General features: G+C 39.7%; 1 protein-coding gene across 17 annotated transcripts in view; it reads right to left on the minus strand.

The window, feature by feature from the left end:
- Nucleotides 1–25911, minus strand: part of LOC107054281 — a 125738-nt gene that overhangs the window by 97989 nt on the left and 1838 nt on the right. For 4 of the 17 annotated variants that reach the window (XR_005862971.2, XM_046899711.1, XM_040707187.2 and 1 more), the window contains exon 3: nucleotides 17862–17979. Coding sequence is in view for 3 of the 17 variants with exons in the window: in XM_046899711.1 (XP_046755667.1) it covers nucleotides 17862–17979 (118 nt within the window). In the remaining 14 variants the exon portion in view is untranslated. Of the gene's footprint in view, nucleotides 17980–25911 lie in introns of all 17 variants that reach the window. The other 13 variants (XR_005862967.2, XR_006931246.1, XR_003077248.3 and 10 more) reach the window with 8 other exon arrangements.

Consider the following 25911-nt stretch of genomic DNA (forward strand, 5'->3'; position numbering starts at 1 on the left):
TAGGTATCCACTTTTCATTATGATTTATGATGACTGAAAAAATTATTCTGCCCCGAGTTTTAATTATTGCTGGAAGATATTCTCTGGGTTCTTCTATTAATGTCTTTCATTTACTTTTAGAGGGTCAAATGCTGTTCACTTTATTGATATGAATAATTCCACTGGAGCTAATAAAAGTAAACAGAGAGCAGAAAATAGTTATACAGTCTAAATTCAAGAGGTGCAATTGTTTGACATGGTGTGACAATGTAATGTTGTTTGAAATGGGACTCTGCTGTTTTTAACTTAGTTAATTATACACTAACATAAACATAGATTGTGCCCAAATTCAAGGTAAAGAAAGGAAAAGGTTAGAGGGAATAATACAGCCACTGTAGAGAATGTGAGGCTAAATAACTTGTATTTAAAAGTATTATCACAGGTCTTTTAGTCAGATATGTAATGTGATGACTAGTCCAGTTTTAACTATCCAGATTTAAAGCTAAAGGATTTAAAAATTGGGAAGCAAGGTGCAATTGTGTAACATATTGAGGCCAACCTTAGAAACTGCTGGAATCCAAATTGTTGGTGATGTTACTTGATGGGCTCTAGGGTAAACTTGAGCCTATTAGTGACTGTGTCTGCAGGACTTGTGGAGAAGCTCCCCAGTAAAAACCTCCTGCCAGACAGCCTGATCCAAGGGGAATCCTGGTAAAGTTCACAGTGTATTAACCACTTTTTAATATATTCTTATAGTCCTTTTGAAAGGCTTATTTCAAAGCTCTCGTGTAGCTAATGGTTTGAGCCTCTTCTGAGAGTTCAAATATCCTAATGAGATTAACTCATTAAATAACTGCCCATCACTTAGTTGCTGATACTCTGGTTCATTTGTTGCACTGGGAAGAGAGTGTAGCCCGTGCAAATGTAGACTATTTCTCTTTGAATGTTTTTAAATTATTACATTTTCCATCCCAGTATCCTTTTCTATCATGTAAGTAGATTGGACTGTGCAGTAACGGTCTTTCTCCCTCCAGGCTGCTTGGGCAAAGGTGACAGGTTTTGCCACCATGATGTTATCTCCTTATTTAGGATTGAGACTTAAGCCTCCCTGTGACTAATTAAGTAGTTGTCTCTCAGGGATGTACTTGTCAGTGCTCACACAACCAGAATGGCACAGACTTCTTCCACAGAACCAGAGAAGGTAAAAAATAAAATAACATCACCTTGAATTTTACAAATTAACCAAAAACAATAAGGGAAGGGAAAACAGTAAGGGACGTGAATAATAATAAAAAGCAAAAACCACGGCAGGTAACACAGGCTACTGCTAAACTTGCATACTAGTTGTACGCAGTTGTTATTGCTCACTTTAAGATAGGTAGGGTGAATCTTGTTCTTGCTACCTTGTTTGTATACCAGTGGTCAGGGGAAGCCCAGGAGTCAGTGGTTCTTTGGAGAAGAGCCAGAAGGGAACTTGTTTTTGGAAAGGCTTGTGTGGGTAGCAGATGAGCTTGGCACAGAACTGGTCAGCAGAACAGCCGGGGAAGAATCTGGGCAGCGTGACCTGGCTTGGCTGCTGCACTATGCTGGTTGCTCCAGTTTTAAGAAATAAATGCTGTGTCCCTGGACAAAGCCCACAGATAATGCCAAGGCCAGGAGATTCCTCTGAAGAACTTGCTGGCAGCTTGAGATTTTACCTTTAATAGACCTGGAGATTCCAAGCACGCTCGCTTACAGAAGTGCTACAAAGAAACAAATGGCGGTAGCTGTGTATAATCAGCAAGTTCGTTCATAGATCTTAAGATATAAAACATTATCAGATGTTATGCTTTAAAGAAATGTGATGCAATTTGTCTTATGGTCTGTGCTTCTCAAGTGTTTGTCTACACTAAATCTTTATGGTTGTTTTTTTCAAAGAGCTCTGATTTCTAGGAACTTGAAGGATGCTCTTTAAAACTTGTCAGTGGCATGAGTCTGTCCTGCTTTCCACGTTCTTCTGGTGAGCAAAGCTGGTCGAAAATTATGCATTTGAAGATACAATGTGAAAGTCTTGACTACTGGTGGAGTGAAAATATAATCAAAATCTGCAATTCATTTTTTCCTGTTTCCAACCCATTCTATGGTTGGTTGAAATATTTAAAATAATGAATTTTTGACAGCTAAATTAGGATAGAAAGTAAAGAAAAAGGGAAATGTTGTCTTTTTGCATGCATTGGCTGTGTTTACCGGCCATCTCTAGAGGGAGACCAAATTGTTCTTAACTGGCTGCACTAGGACTCAGTATATGCTCATCTCTATGACTAAAACCATCCAAACTACTGAACCTACTGATGGAGACCCTTCTTAGGTTTGGGGCTTTGGTGTTTTTGTTGTTGATTTGTGTTGCTTTTTTGTTTGTTTGTTTGTTCTTTTTTTGTTAGTTGTGTTTTTTATTATTTTTGAATCAAATAAGTCTTTTGAAAAAACAAAACAAAACAATGCATTATTAACATAGCTTTACTATTTGCTCAGTCAAACTTTTAGACATATTGTTTGATATAGATTACAGGACAGCCTTGACTGAGACCCTTAGTATCCTATACTGGAGCACACATTACATGCAATTTTACTATTTTTTTGTATTGTAGGGTAAATTGTTGTGCTGTAGAACTGTCCTCCACATACTTGGAATGTAATAACTCCAATGAAAAAGTGGAAATGCCTCAAATTCCTAACCGTTCTACTTGTTTAGGCCCATTCAGATGAAATGGCAGTCAACATCTGTCCAGATGCAGTAGCATTTGTAAGTGAAACAAAATAGAGAGCAGCAATACTTCACTGCTAATTTTTACTGGCTGCAGTCTTCCTTCAAAGGCAGCAGAAGGAAATGGAAAAGGAGGGAAAGTGCCGAAGTCACATCTGTACCTAACTGTGACTAACATTATCTTTTATGTTAGATCATTAGCATACCCAGGAAAAAAACACTGGTGTTTGGTGCCAGCTGTCTGCTTATTACAGCAAAGGAACTGGGAGAAGACACTGGGAATGAAATAAGCACTTAAAGGGATACCGTACTTTTGCATTATTAAGGTCTTTAGGTATTACCAGCATTGCTTTGGGCAGGAGGCATCTTGGTGTGGAGCTGGGAAGCATGGGGTAATGTCTTAGTACCACTCAGTTGTAACTTGCAGAACCTGCTGCCAAAGGGAGCCAAAGGCAGATGCAACACTTTGTCAGAGTGTTCCATGCCAGCAGTGGTTATAAAGTGGTATGGGCTGGTGAGGAATGGAGAGAGGCCATCAGTGGCTCACCTATGGATTGATGATTGCAGAAGAGACATTTTGGCCGTCTGGGTCAGTGGACAGAGAGCCTGATGTGCACAAATACCTTGCTAATTTAAGCAAAGGCAAAAAAAAAAAAATTGAAGAGGGTAAAAGTGGTAGTAAGACTCGGGATGTGCCCTGGCAGCGGGCATCCCAGTATAGCATTTGGTTTGTTCAGTGAAGAAACTCGTTAAGCCCAAAGTTTGATCAATATTTAATGCAAGAGATTGTGTTTTGATGCTGGTTTAAAACAAAATAGTGAATGTGTACTCTTATCTCTGTGCTTTTCACAGATATGAATGATGGCAGATTTTAATATTACATTCAAAGTTACAGAGGTAAAGAATGTGTGCAGTATAGGATGCAGCCCATGATGTGGGATGTGCTTGAGAAGTGCATAATAATAAGATCTTATGTTAACAGCCTAAACCATTGACTATATCTGCTTTGGTATGAAGAACAGCACCACTGACTGAACTTACATTCACATTGTAGCTGAAGTCAGGAACAGATTCACCACATGACTGTTTTTAGCCGAGCAGCTTCTGAATTATGTGTCTTTAATTGCTTCAGATTCCTGTTATTGATCTCTCATGTCAAAATAATTGAACTTTATGGCCAAATTCTGATGCTTATTGAGAAATCATATAATTACTTCCAACCATCTGTGAGTCAATAAAAGTTGAGTACATACCACTACTCAGATTGCTTGATGCAAACATTTCTCTCCAAGTAACCACAAGATCTACAATACATTAATAAATCTAGCAAAGCACAGTTGTAGGTTGCATAATTGTATCTCCTAATACTTGTAATAATATAAATATGTTATGCATTAGTAGATAAAATACCCCTACTTCAACCCCAACCCTGCAACACAGGGAGAGTGCTGTGCCTGCAGAGAGCCACCAGCACAGGTGCAGCACTGTGCTGACATGCACAGCAGGAATCAAAATCTTTGTGGCCAAGCAAACACTACAAAGTACTGGGAACCAGCGTGTTTTATCACACTGAGGCTGATGGGGACATGTCCTAGAAGTTCACACCTGTCTAGAAAATCCTATTCCACGTATCTCTTTTTTTTTTTAGCTTTGCCTTTACTGGTTTGTTTACACCAATGAACTGTCTGGAGCCTGTATCCTTGCTCTTCTTCAAAGAGAGTGTTAGAGTAGACGTGCACATGCAGTGTCTTCTTCAAAAACCTCATACTTCTACCATTTCACAAAACCCCAACATTTTTGTTGCCTACAGGATGGTGAAAATTAAACAGTTCTAATGCTTTTGAACAAGCTCCTTAAGAAGTGCCCTGATAACCTGAAGCTTTTTTCTAGAATGGTTTCGTGAAGAATTTTCACACCTCATTGCTGATGGTAATAGACTACATAGTGTCACACACACACACAGCTGGCAAGATACTTACTTGAGTGATAAAAAATGTTTTATGTGAAGGTAATGAAAGCTTTGTCTTGCCTACTTGAATAGCTTTAGCTGCCAATTTCTAGACCAAATCCTATCTGAGAAAGGACATTAGCTTTACTGCATCTTGTTTCCTATGTAATCATTATGCTGCTAGCACTGGTTTTATTCACTCCTGTATTTCTTTTAATATTGTTTTAGTAATTCTCCTTCCTTATGAGGAAGGGAGCATTAATCAGCCAAGGCATTTAGCACCTATTTACATTAATATATAGACAATGCAGTGATTTAGAATTCTTTACACCTTTCTGCAGCTTTTTCACTAGATTTCTTAATGCCTTGAGGATGCCTTTCCTCATGACACTTTACAACAAACCTTTGCAAAATGAATAGCTTTCATTATGAAATCAATGATATTCCTTCTAAACTTCAGGGGCAATGTCAAAGAAAAGCTACTCTAATTGCTAATGCTGAGAAGTTTTTATGACCAAACTCTACTTTCCAGATGTCAGAGCAATGCAGTCATCACCTTCTTCAGCACTTTTGCCCTCCCTTGTCACCGTGGTTCTCTTTCTCAATAATGTGATTGTCAGCTATGGCTTTTTCTATTCTTACTTCTTTACTCTGCTTTCTGTTCTGATTCAACCTTAAAGCTACCCTTTTCAGCAGAAACAGTCTGAAGTCTACAGTTGTGACTCTGCATAGCAGGAACCTCTGACCACTGGCCTCTTCTGAAGCATAATTATACAGGCAAATTCTAATTCTGAAGCATAGGAAGTAGTTAAGAACTTGCACGTTTATTTTAATTCCAGATGTATATTTTGACATTTATTTTTAGGAAGCTCAACTGTACAGACACAAAATAGTGGCTGTGATCAGCCCAGTATTGGCTGGTCTGGGTTAGTGGGCAGAGTGCCTGTTATTGCATATAAACATGTTGCTAATATGGGGAAAAAAACAAAGAGGGTAAAGATGGTAGTACTGCCTCTGCTACTGATACAGCCCTTGTAGCCCTTGTTCTTACACAGCTTAAGAAAGCTACAATACTGTAACATGGAAATTCTGCTTTGCATGTCTGTAGGAAACGTAGACTCATAGGTTTGATCAAAGGCTTATAAACTAATAGGTTAGAAGTACTTGGCATCTGTTCATCAAATGCAGGTAGTGTTTGGTCCAACAAATGCAAGTCTCTCTTGGAGAGACAAGAGTTTTGTCTACTTCCATTTTTGAAGTTAATACTTACATTTACCTCTGAATTATAAGAAAATGCAACTGAAATCCTAAAAATTTGTCAGCGCTTTGATATTCTATTGATTGAAACCAGTTTAACTTGTTTCATCCCTTTTTAGTACAGAAATAGACATCTGAGTCATTAATTTGTTTGCCCTCTTTGAGGCTGTTGAAATGTAAAAGAGATGAGTTAGCAGCCCTTGGCAGTGGGGGCATTGATGGAGATGCTGACAGACTTTATTTATAGTGTGGCTGCACTACCAGGCATTACTATAGTACAATTCAATCAGGGAAGTTACTTTGATTTCTTCAAGTAATAGCTGTAGTTAAACAGCTTTCTAAAGCTCCTTGTATCACCACAGTGCTTAGATGATTGAATTTTTATCATAACAAAAGTATCATAGCAGTGGTTATCCTTAAGCTCTGTTTCACCTCAGAGGCATAGAATTGTCTTATCTCATTCCCCGTCTTAACTACTTTCAATGTACTGACAAGCACAACTGACCAATTAATAGAACATTTTCTAGTCTTATCTCATTCGTTATCCATGATGGTCTTCCATGTTGTAATTACTTTTCAATTTTTCATGACCCAAAACAGTAGATGTACACAGTGAATACAAATAGCAAATTGATTAAATGTAACATGCATTGTAGCACCGAAGAGATTGTCATTTGTTATTAACGAGAGAGATTTGTCAGGTTCTTCTGAAAAGGCTTGTGACACACAGCAATCCAGACCGAATAACTGCAAGACTGCAGCTGACCTTCAGCTCATTAATTGTATGCAAGTAAAATCGGGAAGACACACGATTTTCAAGACAATTTCAAATTTCTCCATTTCCCTTTTTTGGTGCCATCTCAACATTTTAAAGATTAATTTCAAAAAACACAAGTCAGGTTATCAGGTAATTTTGTGCTAAATGCGGGGGGGTGGTGGGGGGGGGCATTGTAAGGCACTGAATTTCAAGGCCAAAGCCATTTTGTTGGTGGTAAAACACTGATTCTTACACAGATGAAACTGAGGCCTTTGCCTGAGCCATTGTGGCCAGCAGCTCAGTAGTCAGAGAGCTCGTGCAAGAAGTGCAAAAAAGTGGTGTTCAGGTGTTTCTGCCTGATTTTATCAACACACAAAATATATGCTTTTCCTTTCTCATCCTTACTGTGCCAGCTAGCTGTCAGTTAACAGACTGCTCCAAAGCCTTGCTGAATTGCTCCTGATCAAGTTGGTTCATTTTACATAAGTTAAGTATCCATTGACTATGCACTGGGGAAAGTATTTTGGTGTAGCAGGGAGAGTTTATCATTTTGAGAAATCTCTTTCTTGCCAACACTTGACAAGAAGTTTATTTGAAATCCAAAAGCTTTTTGTGAAATGAGAAGTTTTCTTCACTGTACCGAGAACGTCATTGAATTTGTTAATGAACAGCAAAGGAAGGTTCAAAAATGAAAATGGCAATGCAGGAAATTATTTCCCATTCTTGAACCAAGGGAGGTCTTGTTCCTTTGGTTCCATCAAATCCGTAGCACTCCCTTTGGATACAGATAGTCTTTGTTACAGTTGAATAGCTCCAACAGCATCAAATAAGCTTTGCATCTGCTAAAGCCTGCCTCCTGGTCAGCTTGTTCTAGCCATGGGCCATACTCAATTTTGAATTACAAAAATAGGTTTTCTTTCAAATTATATGTTACAGTGTGAACATGTATTATTTACCTAAGTTTAACAAATTAACTGGAGATCAAACTGTGCAAACCTTGCTATTCAATTTCTCAGAATTCTGCTTTCATAAAGGAATATAGGGATTTTATGGGCATCTTCTAAAACAAAATTTTTGATCATAAAGCATCTGAAGCATTAAATAAAACGTTATGAACTTGTTATACATCTCAAGGTGAGGAGAATCTTTGAAATGTATCCTGAAATTAGAGACTATATTTGCATAATTTATACACTGAGTATTCATAAAAATGACTACAATTGAAAATCACCTGTCATCAAAAGTAAAAGCACAGAAACAATGGCCAAGACTGAGGCAGGGCAATAGCGTTATGGATGTTATTTCCTAAATATTTTCTAAGGAACGGTTTCTACCAGTTACTGAGGAAATTAAGGAAAAGTGACAAAGCAACAATCATTTCCAAGTAATAGTTCTTTTTTCTTTTCATTATGTGTGCTGTCTGCCCTCAGATCTCCTGCATTGTTCAGATTTCAAAACATTTCCTGTTGTAATAGACAAGCAAGAGACATTCCACATGGTAAGGAGGAGAGCTCTGCTCCTGCAGCAGTCTTACCTGGGGCAGCTCTGGAGTCTGCTGCTAGATGCTGGCTCTGAATAGCCAGGGGAGTCTTCATTACTTAGGCATAATTTTTCTAGGCTCAGAACTTGGCTTGGGTAAACCTGTGAAAACTGGGCTGTAATTTAATTGTAACGAGCTGCTTATTCTATTTGTTTTCTTTTCTTGCCTCCTGACTTCCTTAGCAGGACAGGATTACTACCACTTGCCTTTGGAGCCACTTCTGGCTCATCTGGTTCTTCCTCTCTGCCCTGTTCCTGCCAAAGGTTGTTTCAGGAGCACCTGTTTCATCTTCTGCAAGGATCTCATAATTGAGCATGGGTCCTGAGTAGGATTTACACACTTCCTCTGGAAACACAGGAAGCTTGTGTCAGTTCTGACTCTTTCACAGACACATGTCAGCTTGTCAGGGACTATTGTTTATTAATAATTTAACAGAGGAAACCTGACAGGATTGGTCTCTTGGTGATACAACAATATGAATATTTAATAATGACATGATGATACATTTCTATTAACACAGCTGGCATTCTGCACTTAAGAATGATGGGATAATAGTTCTCTTTATGACTACACAGTGATTAATCTATTTATGTAATAGGTGAATGTTCAAAGCTACAGTAAACAGTACAGAAAAGGCAGTGTATTATGACCAAAGTGGCAGAAATCCCCAGTGATTTTCCCATAAAGTACTGGTATTTGTGGACTGTGAAAGGTCTATTTTCTCTGAGTTAGATCTTTGCCTGTGCCATTTGCGTGTACCCTCTCCTACTGCTTATTCATACTTTACTAGCCTGAAGAGAAACGAAATAGAAGCTCTTTCTTTGCCATGCAGTTAATTAGCTGCTGGGGCATTCTCTTCAATGATTCAAGTGCACTCTGTCCAAGAGGTTAGTCTGACCCTGCTCATCATCACATAGCATCAGTGTTGATGGTTGCTGCTTTTTACCTATTGAAAACTCATCTTTCAGTACTTGGGTGCCAGTATGGACTGACATGACTCTATCCTGTACAGGATTTCACTTCTCCAGTGAGTACATCTCTTTTAAATCATAGAATCATAGAATCCTTTGAGTTGGAAGGGACCCTTAAAGGTCATCTAATCCAACTCCAAATCTGAATGGCAATTCTACTGAGTTTTAAACTGCTCATTTATAGTTTTATGACAAAGAAACAGCAAAGGAGTCATGCAAGAGTTTAAGCTAAGGATGGACAAAAAGATTCAGAAAGCATAGGGACACTCCATCATAACTCCTAAATAACTCCTAAACTTTTTGTGGAATGCAAACATCTCCCTAGGCTGCGTAGAGAAAGGGAAAGAGGAGTCTGATTGCCAGCAGCTCAGTCTTCCTCCTTCTCTTACTTGCTCTGGCAGGTGACAGGAGGAAGGCTCAGCAGCACAGTTCATAAGTACCTGCCCCATTGCATCTCTTCCAAAGTCCTTAAAATATCACCTGGGGAAAGTCCATTAACCTGATTCCACATTAGAAAAGAGAGGAAGATTATAAGTTGTTCCACTGGCTGCTGTGGGAGACTTTATGGAACAGGATATAGATTGCTAAAATTAAGGAATCTTAAACTCCCCAAAATTACTGGGAGGAAGAGAAAAAACAAACTTTGTCGTTCTCTTTCTCTCTTTTCCATTTATTAGCATTTTCTTACGTATAAAGTTGTGCAGTTGACATGAACAGGAAACAATATATTTTTACCTTTAAAATACCTATTTGATTTGCCTATAAAACTCATTATTTTCTTGTCTTCCTAAATGGTATTGAACACAGGTTTTTGAAACTGGACCTGATTCAGGTCATAGTTGAAAATTTGTTTAAAGTCTTTTTTCTCTCAATTCTGTGTTTGAATTTATGTAAATGACAAAACCAAGTCATCAGTTTGTAACTTTATGATCAAAAGTACTGCTTTTTCTCTGCTTATTTTTCTTACTTTTCTGTTCAGATCTTTGTTCAGTAACTCATGCCAGTTCTCAGTATATTGGAGCAGAAGTACTCCAATTAAATAAGGCACTTTTCTACAACCGTGCCTCAAAAATCTGTGCTGGTGAGTTCAAGTGGGGGTAAACTGGGCATTGTACAGCAAGGACAGGCATGCTCTCAGCTGTGCACAGAGACATGGAACTTGTTCAGTGCGGAAAAGCAGGTAGTTTAGCATATACATAGGTTGATACACTTAATACAAGGCCTGCTATATACTGCCTCTGAGCTGCTTTGAAATCTGGGGCTCACAGGCTTATGCTAGCAATGCATCTAATATATGTGCAAACATAAAAGTAGTCTTTCCCTCCCTTTCTTCTCAACTTAGAGGAATATTCTAATTAGTTATTGCAGGCAGGAGAAGAAAGGGAAGAAATTTGGAACAAGGGAAATATGTGACTGTTGACTTTGCAGTAGCCCTGTCAAAAAAATGTATTCTACTTTTAATACATACCATTTGGAAGCAAAGCCCCTTTTAAAATGCTTCAGAACTCATGTCCTTTTTAATTGCCTGGAATTCATGATGGCTGTGTGAGAAAGCCATAAACATATACAATCATAAAAACACATTTAGACAACCCAAACAGAATCAGTGCCATATTATTTTAGTTTATTATTCCTAGTGGAGTACAGATTGGTCTTCCTACTTTGATATTTATTTATACCAAAGAACTACAAGAACATAAATGCCACTCTTGGGATAATCCTAATGCTGGGGCTGAACAGAACACACATTGCATCTGTCTCATTTGCAGTAAAGTGAAGGCGTGTTTAGGTGTAGTCCTGATAATGAAGGACAAAGTTGAAGGTCAAATGTAGTCTTCAAAATGAATGTGTCATCATGAAACTGAGAGAACTGCATTAAGAAGTTTTCTTAAAATATCAAATAATGAAGAAAGGGAAAGGAAGATGTATCTCTTTGGTTTTATTATTCCTTTTTCTTTGAAGCCACTTAAGGATTCTGCTCAAGACTTTAGTGCTCATATGAAAAATTAATGATGGGTTTTTGCTAGACAGAAAGCCTTCTTATTTTGCACATGATTAACAAAGAAAACTCAATGCACAAGTGAGATACGCAGCAGGGGGTGGTTCTCTCGAAGGCCAGCTCACAGCTTCACACCAGAACATTTATTGACATGGGAAAATACCCACTTTTATCCAAAGACAGTTAAACAGATAGGATATGTGCAGGGCTGTACATAAGAATAACAAGGAACAGATACTCAACAAAGGAAAATGTCAACCAAAATAAACAAACAGCCTAGCAGCAGGCTGACCCTGCACCATGCCTGTGGGCTGTTTGGAGTCTACTGCAGAGCCAAGTGCAATGTTAGTGTTTGCTAGTTATTGTCAGGAAGTAGGTTATCAGCTGAAAGGCTGGAGGGTGGCTTCAGACACTCTTCCCATAGCAGAAGAAAAGCCAAGGCCATGTAGGCAGAATGTATAAGCCAGATCTCCACCCTATTCACGTGCTCCTTTGGTTTGATGTTCCTCACCTACAAAGATGTCCTTTGAGAGGAGCTAGGGTACTTTTCTCACAGGTCTTTTCCCATATGTAATATCACAGCATAAGGCCGTGTGAGCTTGTCCAACTCTAAGCAGCCTGGTTCCTGTGTATTCCTTTCAAATTTTAAACCTTCTTGTTTTTGTCTAGTCAGCTAACTTGGAGTATCTTCTGGGGATTCAGAAGGGCCATCAGCTACCAGCACTCACAGGAAGAAAACCAGCCAAACAAGATATAATTTTTACAAGTTTTAATGGAAGTGCAGTGAGCTTTATTCCTTTTATTCATTAGTTGTGTATATTTATGATCTGTTCCCTAGTAAAGGAGGACTTTATAAATATTTGTTAAATACATTGATGCACTACAAAGAGTTGATTGGGGTTACAAAACTCAGGTCAGACTTAGAGTTTCAGATGTCAAACAGGAATAAAACAGATCACCCTGGGTGAACTGGTCCAGAAAGCTTTTTTTTTCCTTTTCTTGTTATGCAGACCAATGGAAAATGATCCCCTAAAATACTGCCATCATGACCTACAAGCTATGTTTATCTGCAGGCTCAAAAAGAAATTGTTAGCTTTGAAAGTACTATGTATAATTATATATGAAAGGTGCCAAATTAGTGTCAAATGAACAAAAGTGACGTTCCAGAAAGCTGATTTCATTAAAGCTTCATTCCTTGTAGCAATAAGGAAAGTTTCCCATGCTATTTGTAGTGCCTCTTGCTTCTGAGGAAAGGAGATGTGGTGAATGTTAAAGCTGCTAAGAACTTCAGAAGGAGGCAAGGTAGTGTTTATTTTGAATAATAAGTTGTTATCTCAGAATGATAGAGAATGAGTTATATTAGATTTAAAAAGGCATTAAGCTTCAAATAGAGCACCTGATAGCAGCACTTATGAGCTTTTCCAAAAGGCTGCATGTTTTGTCTAATTTAGTTATAATTTGTTTGTGTGAGCAGTGGAATTATCAACAGTGGTGGCACTGAAGTGCAGTGAGTGGTGTACAGCTACAGACCCAGAGTGGCTGAATGACTGAAGTGACCAACTGCCATTTTCACAACAGTTATGTGGCTTTCTTTCTTGTGGATTTTTAGATCAGATCCCTGCAGGAACAGAATGAGTGGAGTTTTTATTTTGTTATTATGAATGTTTTGATATTGCAGTAATGATTTTTTGATATGTGATAATAAAACCTTGAGATTATAGTAGTGGAAGCCTTGGAGTAGCTTTCATAATCTATCGATTTTGTGTTTCATAGTGGTGATTTTTTTTTCTTTGTCACCATCAGTTGTTTGGTTTCTTTATTTTTGTGGATATTCTCTCAGTGTTTTTGTCTAGCAGCAAGTGCTGCTACTTACAAAGGATATACAGATGTTTACATTACCCTATCAATTGCTACTAAACAAATGCAGAGCAGCACAGCCCGAGTTTCATACTACATCATCATATTGAGTGGGAGCTTTGCTTCAGAAAAAAGAAAGAAAAAAAAAGGCTCAGACCCTATCTGAGAGCAGGTGGGGTGTTTTTGATTGGTGAGATTATATTACAGTCTGTAACTCAAGATTTAGGCAAACAGTATGTTTAAAGAATTAATATAATTCGTACTGCTCAATTGTAAAATCTCAACAACAGAAATTGTGTTGCTGAACATCCTGAAGATGACATAATTGTAACTACAGCTGCAAAGTGCAGAACCAGAGGCTTGCCTACAAGAGCTGTGCCCTGTGCTCCTTGGAGCCTCTTGCTGATGGATGCCACCAGGCATCCCTAATGCACCCTCACCAGCTAAGATGCAGTTGCTGCACTGGCTTGTCCAAACAGCCTTGTGCTGATGAGCAGCAATAGTGGAGTGTTGGTTTGTCCTTTGGCTGCTGCTGAATGCTCAGTAACAGTGGGGATTTGTGTCTCCTTCCTCTCTGTCACTGAAGGGAGCAATGCAAATAACTTGTGAGAGAAAAGCAATATTATGTTTATTGTTGCAAGATACCTGTTTAACAGAATAGTAATCATAAATATGACACTGACAAGATGGCAGGGTTCACACGAAACCAACTGTATCTGGGGGTTAAGTTAGTTGCACACCTAAGGATTTCCCCCTATTAGATTGCAGTACTCATTGCAGTTATGTTGGCTGTCAGCAGATGATTCTGAAACTTCAAGGAATCTTCCCTGAGAAGGCTCAGGGGGAGCTCCCAAGCCACAGCCTGCTGTGGTCCCAGAGAGCTCCAAGAGGTCTTGCTTAGAGTCACTATTTATAGGATCATGAGATGATTGACTTTTAGAGAGTAGTTTTTCATTATTTTGGTCCTTTTTGATTTTTGGCTATGACATAGCCAAATGTCTTAGCACGTAATTGCGCCTTCATCAATTAGCCACGTCACCAGAGCTCTGGATATGGTTGGGCGAGGTCTGATCATCCCATGCCCGTAGCCTATAGCTAGCTGGGGGATGATGCAGGATCAGGCTCCATCATACTCTGTAGGTAACAGGAATGATGCTGTGATAGCTTGTAGACTTGCTATATAGAGAAAAAAGTAATAGTCTTTTGTGAGAGCTGCTCCACCACACTCAACTCATGAATTCTTGCAGGTATGCATTTATTTTTTGAGACATGCAATGCTTTTGTATTTTGGCTGAAATTTTCTCACACGATAAAATGTTTCTTTGAGGCAGTATGAGAGAAAAACAAGGACAGACAGACAGACAGCAGTGACGTGACCCTCATTTCCTTAGGAAACCAAGCTAAAAAAAAAACCTAACCCCAGACTCTTTGCTGAGGGCTCCTGCTGTCATATACTGTACTGGTTAAACCAACCAGGAGAGGAGGCTGGCATCAGGATCCCTCCCCCAGATCAGGCCTAGAACAGAGAGCAGAGATTTCGATTTCTGTTATGTGCAGCAGCAGGGAGGTACAGGTGTGGAGCGAGCACGGAAGACGAAAGCCATGCTTCCTCCCAGGGCCATGCTCACCTACATGCTGTAGTCCCTGAGAGGCAATTTGTAAACATTTAGGTGGGTGTTCAGTATCTGCATGACGTGACTCTAAAGCTGTATTGAAGCTCTCCAGTCAATTCACCAGTGACCTTGAGAGATCCTACTGTGTGTGCTGGTGATCGTGTAGTTGATGTATTTCCATACGAGGCACTAAACCCTTCCGTATTGGAAAAGTCATTTGGTCTGTTAGAACTTGCATGAAAAAATACAAATATTTCATAAGGACAACCTGGCAGATTATTCTCAGGCTATTGATTCCACATTTTGTTCTGCTGAAAACCTGCTGCTAAACAGACCTCCCTACTGGAGAGACTGAGCAAAATGGCCATTAGATGGAGAGGCTCTAGGGATTTATTGATTAGACATGAGAACACTAATCATGCAATAGCAAAGATCGAGCATGCTGTTGTGAAGACTATTTGCATAAAAAGCTAACATTTGAGTATTGGGAAGCTAGATGCTGTCAGAACATTAACATTAGCTGTCCCAGATCTGGTCATATCCCTTGCTACATCCAGCAGGGCAGCCAGTTCCTCAGGCTTCTCATTTTTCAGCATCTAAACAAACAATAAGTTAGCAAATATATTTGCTGTGCTAGGTAGATATTGAAAATGAAAATCCTATCTCCAGCAAACCTACAGGATATTGTTTTGCCTCTCAAGTATACTTGAAAATAGCATCAATTTTGGATTTTTGAAATGGCTAACGATTTCGTATGACTCTCATAATCCAGAACTCAGTTTAATTAATTTCAATCGGTTCTTGTAATCAAATTCTTGTAAACTTTCCTTCCTCCTGACAAAATGCTGATGTCATCTTCAAGTATTCCAAACGCAAAAATGAGGAGGCCCTTAGAATGAAGTGCAAAACTTTTCTATGGTTTATTCTTTCCCACTTCAGCCCTCTGATTTTTTTTGATGCAGTTCATCAAGGATACAGACTAAAAATGAGGATAGAATCTTTCTACACTGTTTATAGATAAATGCCAAATTTTACACACATTTATATGTGCCATTTATAACTCCAAGCTTTATGACTTAAAAAAACAAACCATGAAATTTTAACACTCATCATCAAACCAGGCAACACTTGTAAGCTGTGTTTGCCACAAAACTTACCTGTATGAGATACTCTGAAGTTTCCACATAGATGATTTCTGTCTTCTGTCAATGTCAGCTAGTAGGGTTAGTCATGAAAAACACCCACAAGTGTATTCATTGAGGACTTCACTTGAAGAACAGTGTAGATAACCAGAAAATAAAATGTGCTACCAGAAAGGGTGTAGGTCATCGGGGGGCCCTAACCACGGGCTCTGAGCAGAGCTCTGAAGAGTGTGCAGGTGTTTGTCAGACAGGGAAAAGTCAGTCAGAGAAACAAATGGAGGAAGGTTGTGTATTTCATATCATGTGGTCGGCCTTTGAGAGAGGTGCAACCTTTGTGTGCAATTGTTAAGCACCACTGGTGAAAATGCATAGCTAATGGTGGTGACTATGTTGAAAAATGGTCTTTTGTAGCTGAGTCCTACCAAAAAGGGCTATTGTGCTCTCTGTGTCTGTTGTAATTTCCATGGAAATAAACGGGAGGCATTACTTTCGAAGCAACCTCCTCAGATGCCCTTGTGTAGCCACCTTGCAACCTTAACCTAAATATCCACTACCTTTTCTAGAAGCATCTAGAAGTAGATGCTGAGACAAAGAACTTAGTATTGTTTGTGCTAGAGGCTGGAGTCAAGGAAAAATCTGGTCTGTATTTCTGTACACATTTGGATGCAAATGACACCGGCCCAGAATTGCTGGAGCTTCCTGTGCTGCTATGCTCTGAGGCATGTTGGAAACAACCAGTTCTGAATGAATGTATGAAGACACTGCAGTGCCCATGATGTAGCTCCTCAAGTGCAATATGGCTTTGTTTATAAAGGTAGAAATCAAGATAACCCAGACTGAGCTCTTTATTAGATTAGACTCCACATGACTGTGGTACTTTGTACCTGGAGACTACAAGTCTCAATTCCTTGCAGATGGAATTCAGCAAGGTATCTTAAGGGCTGGTACCTCCACAAGGTACTTTACCAGGTAGGGTTCTGAAACTCATCACTCCTTAAACGCCTGCTTGGCCTGCTGAGGGACTGGAGGATTCATTCCACATCTGATAAGAGGAATCAAATTGTCTGTTCAGTGGGATAATCTTTCTGTTGTCAGGATGAAAAATCTCAGAGGACTCATGCTCAATGGTCTTGTAATTAAATGTTACACACTTGATGAGCATTGCATTGCAAGCCTCAAGGCTAATTTACATGTTACCACCAAAATGTCTTATTTCAGTTTGCTTGTAAAAATACTGTACAGGCATCGTTGCATGTCATTGCAAATGGTTTGTTTCAGTGATGCTTGGGTAAGCCTCAACATTACTAAAAGCTGTACATAATTACTGCTAAAGAGCTCTGTACAGAACCAATAATACTTCCCCCACAATAGCTGTTTTATTACTGAGATGGCTTTCCTGATGTGACCGACAATGCTAGGATCAGAAACAAGCAGCCTGCCAGCTAATAAAGAATAGCATTTTGGGGAAACAAAGTAGTTTGAATCAATTATGGTATTATGTACATAATTAGAGTCTGTGTCACTTTTCCAACAGTTGCCCATAATTCACAACAGTAAGGCAGGGTAGGAGGAAGGGGAGAATAATGACAGTAGATAGAAGAAAGTTGTATGAGTAGCCATGGGTCTGATGATGTTATAACGTATTTACTAGCACATTTACATGCTTTATGTTGTAGAAGTTACTCTTAGCGATTTGGGGCCACGACTCATGTCAGTGTATTCGTGATGGATGAGTGATGAGAGAAAAAGCTTCTCGAGCCTCCAGGATCCATTTAGCACACGTAGCTTTCTCAGTTCCTTGTTTTGAGAAGGTCATCCCACAAGTAACATTTCAACAGAGGCATATCAGATGGACCGAACTGAGGTTTCTTGCCATTCACAGTTTCTTTAATACTTATTTGACTGACTTCAAAGCGATACTAAAGCACTGCAACCATTTATTGGAATATATTAATAATAATAAATCAGAATTTCATTCACTGAATTCAAGCTTTTAAGAAAAAAATAACCTTGTGTAGAAGCAGAAAAAAGGCAGAGAGATATTAGATGACTTACCCAGTTTGCAGCAATGCGAGTGGGAGAATAAGAGACAGACACTCTGGCCCCTGTCCTTTCTTCCAAATCATGTTTCTTGTGTTTGTGCCACAGTGAAATGATTTTGCATATGTCCTGTCTTGGAAATATGAAAAATATATGCAATATGCAAAGCAGCCGATGGGTCTGCATTTCAGAATCTATCATCATTTAGGAAGTCTTGAAGCCTAAAGAGATTGCATGCAACTAATTGCACACAGTCCAAGAGACTAGAGCACATTACTGCCAATTTGTAAACAAAACCCAGCATGCAAAAGTGCTTAGGCCAGTGGGGTGAGTTTCCATCGATAAAGGACAGGCAGTGTACAAATGCAACGCAACACAATTCTTACACTTCAGCCTTTAAGAATTGTGCTGACCCTCCAACAAAATGGAGTAATGCAGAGTCACTGAATGCAGCTAGGCTTCGCCACTGGTAAATATTTTACATAATCCAAACGAAGAAATCCATGAAAACGCTGAAAGAATAATTAAAAGTCATCCAGTGCAAAAAGTCCTTTAAGATTTAAATCCTGGCAAACACATAAAAATGGATTATGTTGGTAAACTGTGAATCATTCCAAACGTGGGACTGCAAAGCAAAACTCCCATTATTTCTTGATCCTGACCATCAAATGATCTTTGTTATGAATATGCTCATCCTGGTGGCTGGCCAATACCTGACTTGACTCCTTATCCAATGCTGTCTAGCTCCCTTTGTATCACTGCTGCTTCCATCCCATATCTTACTGTTCCCCTCTGTTATGTTCAATAAACATAATATGCTTGGTGCCACTGCTGATCTGCTGAGCCAGTCAGTGTCCAGCTCAGTGACTCAGACTTGATCTCAGCTTCAAAAGAAAAATGACGATGTCTGTCTTTCTAGATTTGAACCCCTCCAGTGAGTAGTATCACAGATGTGATATGGATGCTCAGTAATTACTGAAACAGCAGTTTGTCACAAGCTGCTGGGGGCACTGATGGACTAGTGCTCTGTGGCTATAGTTATGGGAAGGAAGATGTAAGAAAATATGGTAATTGTGACAGGCTCAGCTTAGTGTTGTTTGGGTTTTCTTTTCAGGGATAAAACGTTCATGTGGAAGCCACGCATACAGAGAGCTAGGTACCTATTTTAATCTGTCGTTCTTTCCACCTCTATGATATTTAATATACATGCAAAAATTATTCTAATGTAAATGAGAATCTGGGCCAGGCAGTGGCCACATCTACGCTAAGCGCAATTTGTATCTCTGAAGTTCACATACATCAGCAGTTTCCTAAACAAGTAGATTTGGCTCTTGGGGAAGAACAGAACAGCCTGCATATCCCAGCCACCCTCCACACCGGTGCCACTAGGGGGTCCTTATGATGCTGAATAAATAACAAATCCCTTCTCCACAGCCGTGAGCTTTGTAGCCGATCCAGAGCTTACTGCAGCATGCAGGCACTTCCCTGTGCCCTGTGAACATGAAAAAAACCACAGAAATCTAAAACTTCACTCTTTGTGTAAACCAGCTCTGCTTTTTATTCTTTCTCTCCTCTTATCTTGTAGTGCAAATGCAGCTTCAGAAATGAACAAGAACATCAAAATCCACAGATTGTTAAGTAAATTCAAGACTGAGAGAGGATGAAAGGAAAATAAAAATGGACCTGGAGCCTGATAGGCTTTGGATGAAGCTTTACAAGAGTTGCAAAGGATGCTGCTGCAATGGGGACCCATCTGGGGTCGACAGGCTCGACTTGCTGCACAGCCGAAAAAGCAGTATTTAGAGGTGGCAATGCTCTGCGTGGCTCAAGCATTATTAATAGCACTTTGTTTCATAGCTTCATAGTATTTAAACCATACTGTTCCCATTACTGAAGACATTTTGTTTTCTGAGATCTATCTGTCTCCCCCAAAGTAAAACATTATATTTCCATCCAGCATTTTTTTTCTAAGTTTCACTTGACTAGTAATAGGTTTCCTTGAAAAGCCATCAGTGAATTTATGGCACAAAGAGCTACGTCTCTCCAGCCTTTATTAATTCAGACATACAAAATCTAAGCATCTACATGTTGCGGTTGTTGTTTGTTGCGCTGCTGCAAACTGATAGCATTTCACCAAAAAAGCTCTCGTGTCTGCAGCTATCCTATTTTCTCTCGTGTCACTCAAGCGAACCGCCTTGCAGCTCACCCGCACCGAGGTCGGAGCAGAGCCGCAGGAGCCTGCAGAACCCACAGGGGGCTGTCGTGCCAGGCACCCGCTCAGCCCCCGGGACCTGTGGGTGAGGATGCGAGCAGAGCTTCCCAGCACTGCTGGGAGCCAAACGGGCTTTTGCCTGAGTGAGTTCTGGGGGATGGGGCATTCGTTCAGAGGCACAAACTCCTTCAATACTGGATGTGCTCAGAAGATGGAAATTAGCAATATTACAAATTCAGAAAGCAGCAGACGAGCTTGTAACGTAGCGAATAGGAGCTCACCCCTCTTTTTGAGCAGCTGCTCCCAACGCAACAAGCCCTCTGACCAGTGCCACTGTAGCCTTTGACCTTATTCATTAGAGATATTCTGATGTACTGTGAGCAGTATGGAACAATGTTCATATGTTCGTTTATGGGTTAACCCTATCCTTATTAGATTTGTACTTTCCAACCTGAAGTTATAAAAGTTTGGCCGGCACGCAGGGTTTTGCCCTCCCTTTCTGCTCTCTCAGCCACTGAAGTAATCTCAAGCTATCCTTTTCAACTGAACTTTTTTAAGTGTTGCTTTTATCTCTAGTTGCCAGTGTCTTTAAGAACTTAACCCCTATATCTCTTACAGCCAGCTCTAGCTTCTGGAAAGCAAGAAGACTTCTACTTCCTGCACCTGTTGCCAGATTCACTGTGGTTTCCCAGCACTGAAGAACCAGTGTGTACTGAGCAATACTGATGCTATACTGGGTTACCAAGGGGTATGAAGATGTGATTAGTCAATGTCACAAAGATTTTGGAGAGCAAAACAGAGGAGGAGGAAAGAGTAATACTTCCTTTAGCCTTCATCTTCTGCCTTCCCGTGACATCTGTCCTGCACGATTTGCGGGCAGTCACAGTGTGCACTTCCTTCTCCTGCAGAGGCTCTGCTTCTTTTGGAAAAGGCTTCCACAAGGATACCAGCAGCATTAAAATCTCACTTGGTCCACTTGTATTTTTTTACCAGCCCTGTTTGATTGCCCTAGAAAAACAGGGAAGAATATTTTCCTTGCTCTCAAGAGTAAAGTCCTCCATTATCATGTCATGAAGGGAAACGGACTGTTTGGTAGCTAAGGAAAAATGCTGACTTCAAACCTGAGATAAGGTTCTATCATTTACACTAATGAGCTCACTGGTGGCAAATCTGTAAGATTTTATGATAAAAAGTAGCTGTAAGTCAGTATTTGATGGAATTTTCTATTTCTTCTTCTTCTTCTTTTTTTTTTTTTTTTTGCTGAAAATACATCTAACTACTAATAATTTTCCCATCCAAATCCGGGGAGGAATAAATGCAGTGAGAATCATCCCAGACTGAGTTCAAAGATTTGGTAAGTAACCCATTATTTTAGAGAGTTATTCTCTAACCTATTATTGATTTATTAACCTATTTATTGATCTAAATTCTGCTGGGAAGGCTGTGAACACATTTGACTAGTTGACTAATGATTGAGTTACTCAGAAGGAGGGGATCTTAATGAAATATTAATATTAGGATTTTAATTGCTGATGACTTATGGTTAACAGTTGAGCCTCCAGATCTGATAGTCACATCATGCCAGATTTTGATTTCTGATGGAAACATACTCTGAGGCCGTATATCCAATAAGTGCTATGAAAAAGGTATCTAATACCCTTTGCTGGTATATTCTGCCTGAGCACTGACAAACACTAATGAAATCTAGTTACTGTAGGTTACAAAGACCGAGACTGTTCTGTTCAGAACCAGAATGGGCAAATCCAGCTGGGGAGACCAACCCTGCTATGAAACTGGTGTAAGTGGATGCAAGCAATAGGGTGACAGTAAGCAGAGGAAAAAGAGATGTCTTCAGTTGAAGGGCTGGAAAACTCTCACAGTTTGGCTTCCATTGTGAGACATGAATGAAATTCTGGCGATTTTTCTCTCTCCCCTCTGATTTTTTTCCAGCCTACCTCCCGAGTGTGAGATGTTTAGACTTCATAGCATCCCTGGTTCAATGCCTGGAAAAGCTGGCCAGAGCTGCAGTACAGTGCAGGGACTTCCTTGCATGGCCACTTTCCCCTTGTGCAGGCAAGAAATAAGTCCTTACAAAATATTCCATGTGCTGGTTGTGCCTCTGCAACCTTGTTTATGGATAGCTCTGCTTTTGCAGTGATCTCTTCTCCTGAGAGTCATGGGTTTAACTCATCACTTTGATAGCAATTTGGGAATGGGTGTTGGGTTGTATTAGAGGTACTAGTCTCATAGTAGAAATAGCAAAAAAAGTAAACAATGAGCATGAAGACTAGGATATGGGTTTACTGCTGTTGACGACAAAAGGACAGATGAATTGGAGAATGTAGGGGATAGCAGAAAAAGATAACAGAAAAATGTTTGGAAATAAGAGGGATGGATGTTCTATAGGCTTACTGACATTTTTTTTTACTCTATGAGTCCTGTAAGATGCTGGCAATATAGGAAAGCAAGACAAGCTGACAAAAAGATTGGTCTGAGAGACTGAGAAATGGCTGTGAAGCTGGTTTGGTATGCAGGTGATCACAACTACTATCATCTTTCAAGAAAAACATGTTTTTCACAAAAAGATTGTCAAACCTGCAGCTCTTGTTGTGCATCTCTGTCTTCATACGGCTCTTATCACTGCAAGATTTGAATTTCCTAGTGCATAAAAGATTGTATCTAACGTCTTCTTCCAGTCTAGCTTCCCTCCATGCTATGCCCATCACTTTGTACCGAGTACAGATGAAATGCTGAAGTGTTGCAACTTTTCTGTGAGAGGAGCAGCCGCTAGAGGGGAGGATGTACACTGTGAAGTCCCCATCAGTACCCTGTCACTGAGGCTTCCTCAGTAAGTAACAAATAAGTAAATAAATCAGAATTTTAGTAATCATTTGTAGGCTGTCCTGGTATATCCTTTCAGGTAAAATATATTGAATGAGGTTATTTTTAGTATTGCAGTTTCAACGTTTACCTTGAAACACAGCCAAAACTAACGGCCAGGAAAAAAAATCATTGGCTAAATTACACAGAGAAGATTGGATTACCTGTTCAAACACAGCTCTTAATTCTGGATTTAAATAGAATCTCCAAATACAACAGAACTGTTGCAGAAAATAAAGCTAGCCAACAGCCCCTAATAACCCCTAATTATTAGTAGTTTCAGTTAAAATTTGGACAGTGTTGGTCTTAATTCTTTTAAATCAGAAGAGGCAGCGTGACCATGGTATCCCATTTACAATTACAGTGAGCACACACGCTGTTCCAACACATGCTGGCTTTAGCTGAGTGTTCTCTGGCAAGTTGGGTTGGGGTTTTGCCCTGTTAAAATACAATTACCTATTTGACTAGCAAATAATTTCAATTTGAGTTACTTCTTTGTAACAATGCACTTTTCTGACAGAAGTGTCTGACAAGAAAAACAGGTCAAGCTCCTGACATTGGCATTTTTGCTTGCTTAGGAATTTTTTGCACCTGAAAGAAAACCTGCTGGTATCCTATCTGGGTGACTTTCATGGCATCAGTAAATACCAAAGAGACCTGCCCCTAAAGAAGATGCTCTCTCAAGGTAAGACTGAAATCCAAATTACTTTAAAATAGGAAAGAAAGAAAAGCTTGGCAATGCTATGGATACATGGACAATTACAGCTATATAAACCAGATTGTTTAATGATTGTCTCAAGGATAGTTTTTTCAAGTATCTTTTACACTGAGCTAATATTTTTCTCACTTTTAACTTTATCCAATGTAATGTGTAAATGGGAGATTAGAAGTCGAAGACTGTATTGCAGGCACCCAATGAAAAGCAGCAGATGACACTGCCCACATTGTCTTAATAAATTTGTTCTTCAGAAGGTGCAGAACCCAATAGCCATGCAGTCCAGTGATCCTTCGAGGTCAACAGTTTTATATTCATTTACTGCTGCAGTCCCCACTTTGGTAAAGATCATCTATCAGTTTCCCTGTTATCCTCCTGCTTACAGCTACCTGTTAAGATCAAAAATGCTCATTTCTGAGATTGAGATTTGCCACAATTGCAACTGGAAAACACGATTTTTTATTTAAACATTTTATCACAATCTTTGTGGACGTTTTAAAATACATCAAAATACTGGGAAAACACTAAGGTTATTTTGTTTGATAGTCTCTGGGCAGAAGTAAGACCTGAAAGCAGAAAGTCAGAACTATTTTTCAATAGGAAGCAGGGCATGATTAAACTCGGGAACCAACCTGGTTTAATTGGACCAAATACAATTACAGAATGTTTGGATATGAATATATGCAACTGTCTGTCTGGCAGTTATTCTTGGGTGCACACCTCGGAAAGCTTATGCACTCTTCAGCTGTTCATGTTACTGGCTGGGTTTTACCCTCTGTGCCTGCTTTCTCCTACAAGAAGTAACCACAGGAGAATTCCCTTGGCCCAGTGCTGTTCCCCACTGGCATCTGAAGCAGCCTGCCTGTGCCATTCTGTCTTTGCTCTGCTGTGCAAAACCTGTGCTGGCAGGCGCACGGTGCAGCAAGTCTGCAGCCATTCTTATTCCATAGGGAGTGGGCTGACAGATCGCTGCTGCTGGTTGGGACCCCAACAGCTTATTTGTTCCTGCTGTGCGCTCTCACTGGACTCGACCTACTCTCTGAGATACCTTAATTGCTTGCTGTGGAAGCTGAAGGTGACACTGTAAGCAAATCACCATAAACACATGCAAATCTCTCTTACAACTGCAAATCAAACAGTTGAAGTAGTGCACAGTATAGGTCAGCAAGAGCTCTTTTGCTGTAAATCTCATTTTCACACATCTTCAGACTTTGTACAAGATCCCAGCAGATGCTAGGGAAGAGGGGTATCTGAGGTTTATAAGGGCAAATATGAATCCCTGAATTGCCTTTCTGTGGTTCAACTAATATGGCAGAGAACAAACTGCATTTTCAGAACTGTGAACAAACCACATTTCATATAAGTTATCTGCTTACAGGCCAGACCTTGTATTTATAACTTAAGAAGGATTAAATCAAAAGGCAAGCAGTCCGTGAAAGGGTGGTTTTATACACAGCCAGCTAAACTCTTGATAAATCGTTCTCTTGAAGGAAAAAATAAAGGCTTCCAATAGATTCTTCTGTACTTGTTTTCAGAGAAGCTTATGGTGTCTCTCCTTAGAGGCTTTCTTTATGAGGAAAGCTAGTTAAATGCCTAGTGAGACTGAGTTTCCAAGGGTGATCTCCCTAGAACAGGATTAGGGTTCACTGACAACGTAATGCAGGGCAGGTAATGCTGCTGTTGCTCATGGCTTAAACTGCTTTATGGCTAAATCATATTTCAGTTTCTAGAGGTATCAGTTCAGTACCTCTGAGCTTTCAACTTGCTTCTGTAAGGTAAAAAAACAAACAGGTTTTTTGGTCTTCCCGTATTTTTTTCTGGACTAAAACAAGCAGCTCTCTCACTGCCTGAGCAGGACAGTAACCAGTCCTGAAATGGATCATCAGAAATTTATGAGGATCACTCAATTATTTTTTTTCCTCCAGATTATTTCCAAGTTGGTGCTTTTCTTCAAGCACAGGTGAAGCATTAGGGGAGTTTTACAGACTGACAGTCCATTCTGAATCTGTAAACCAGAGCAGCCAAGCAGCCACAAAGGCAGCTCAGGGCTAGTTAGCACGAGGTGAATGGTTCACACGTTTTCTCCACATCCACAGAAATGTTTTTGAAAACAAAGCCAAAAAAACCCACCATAGTTTCAGTCTAATACCAATAACAAATACTATAGTTTGTTAATACATTGATACTCTTGCCATTGTATCTGAACAATTGCCCTATTCTATGTCAGCGACATTGATTAACAAAACAGTTTGTAATTA

The sequence above is a fragment of the Gallus gallus genome, chromosome 11 (genome assembly GCF_016699485.2).
Source record: "Gallus gallus isolate bGalGal1 chromosome 11, bGalGal1.mat.broiler.GRCg7b, whole genome shotgun sequence".
Classification (NCBI taxonomy): domain Eukaryota; kingdom Metazoa; phylum Chordata; class Aves; order Galliformes; family Phasianidae; genus Gallus; species Gallus gallus.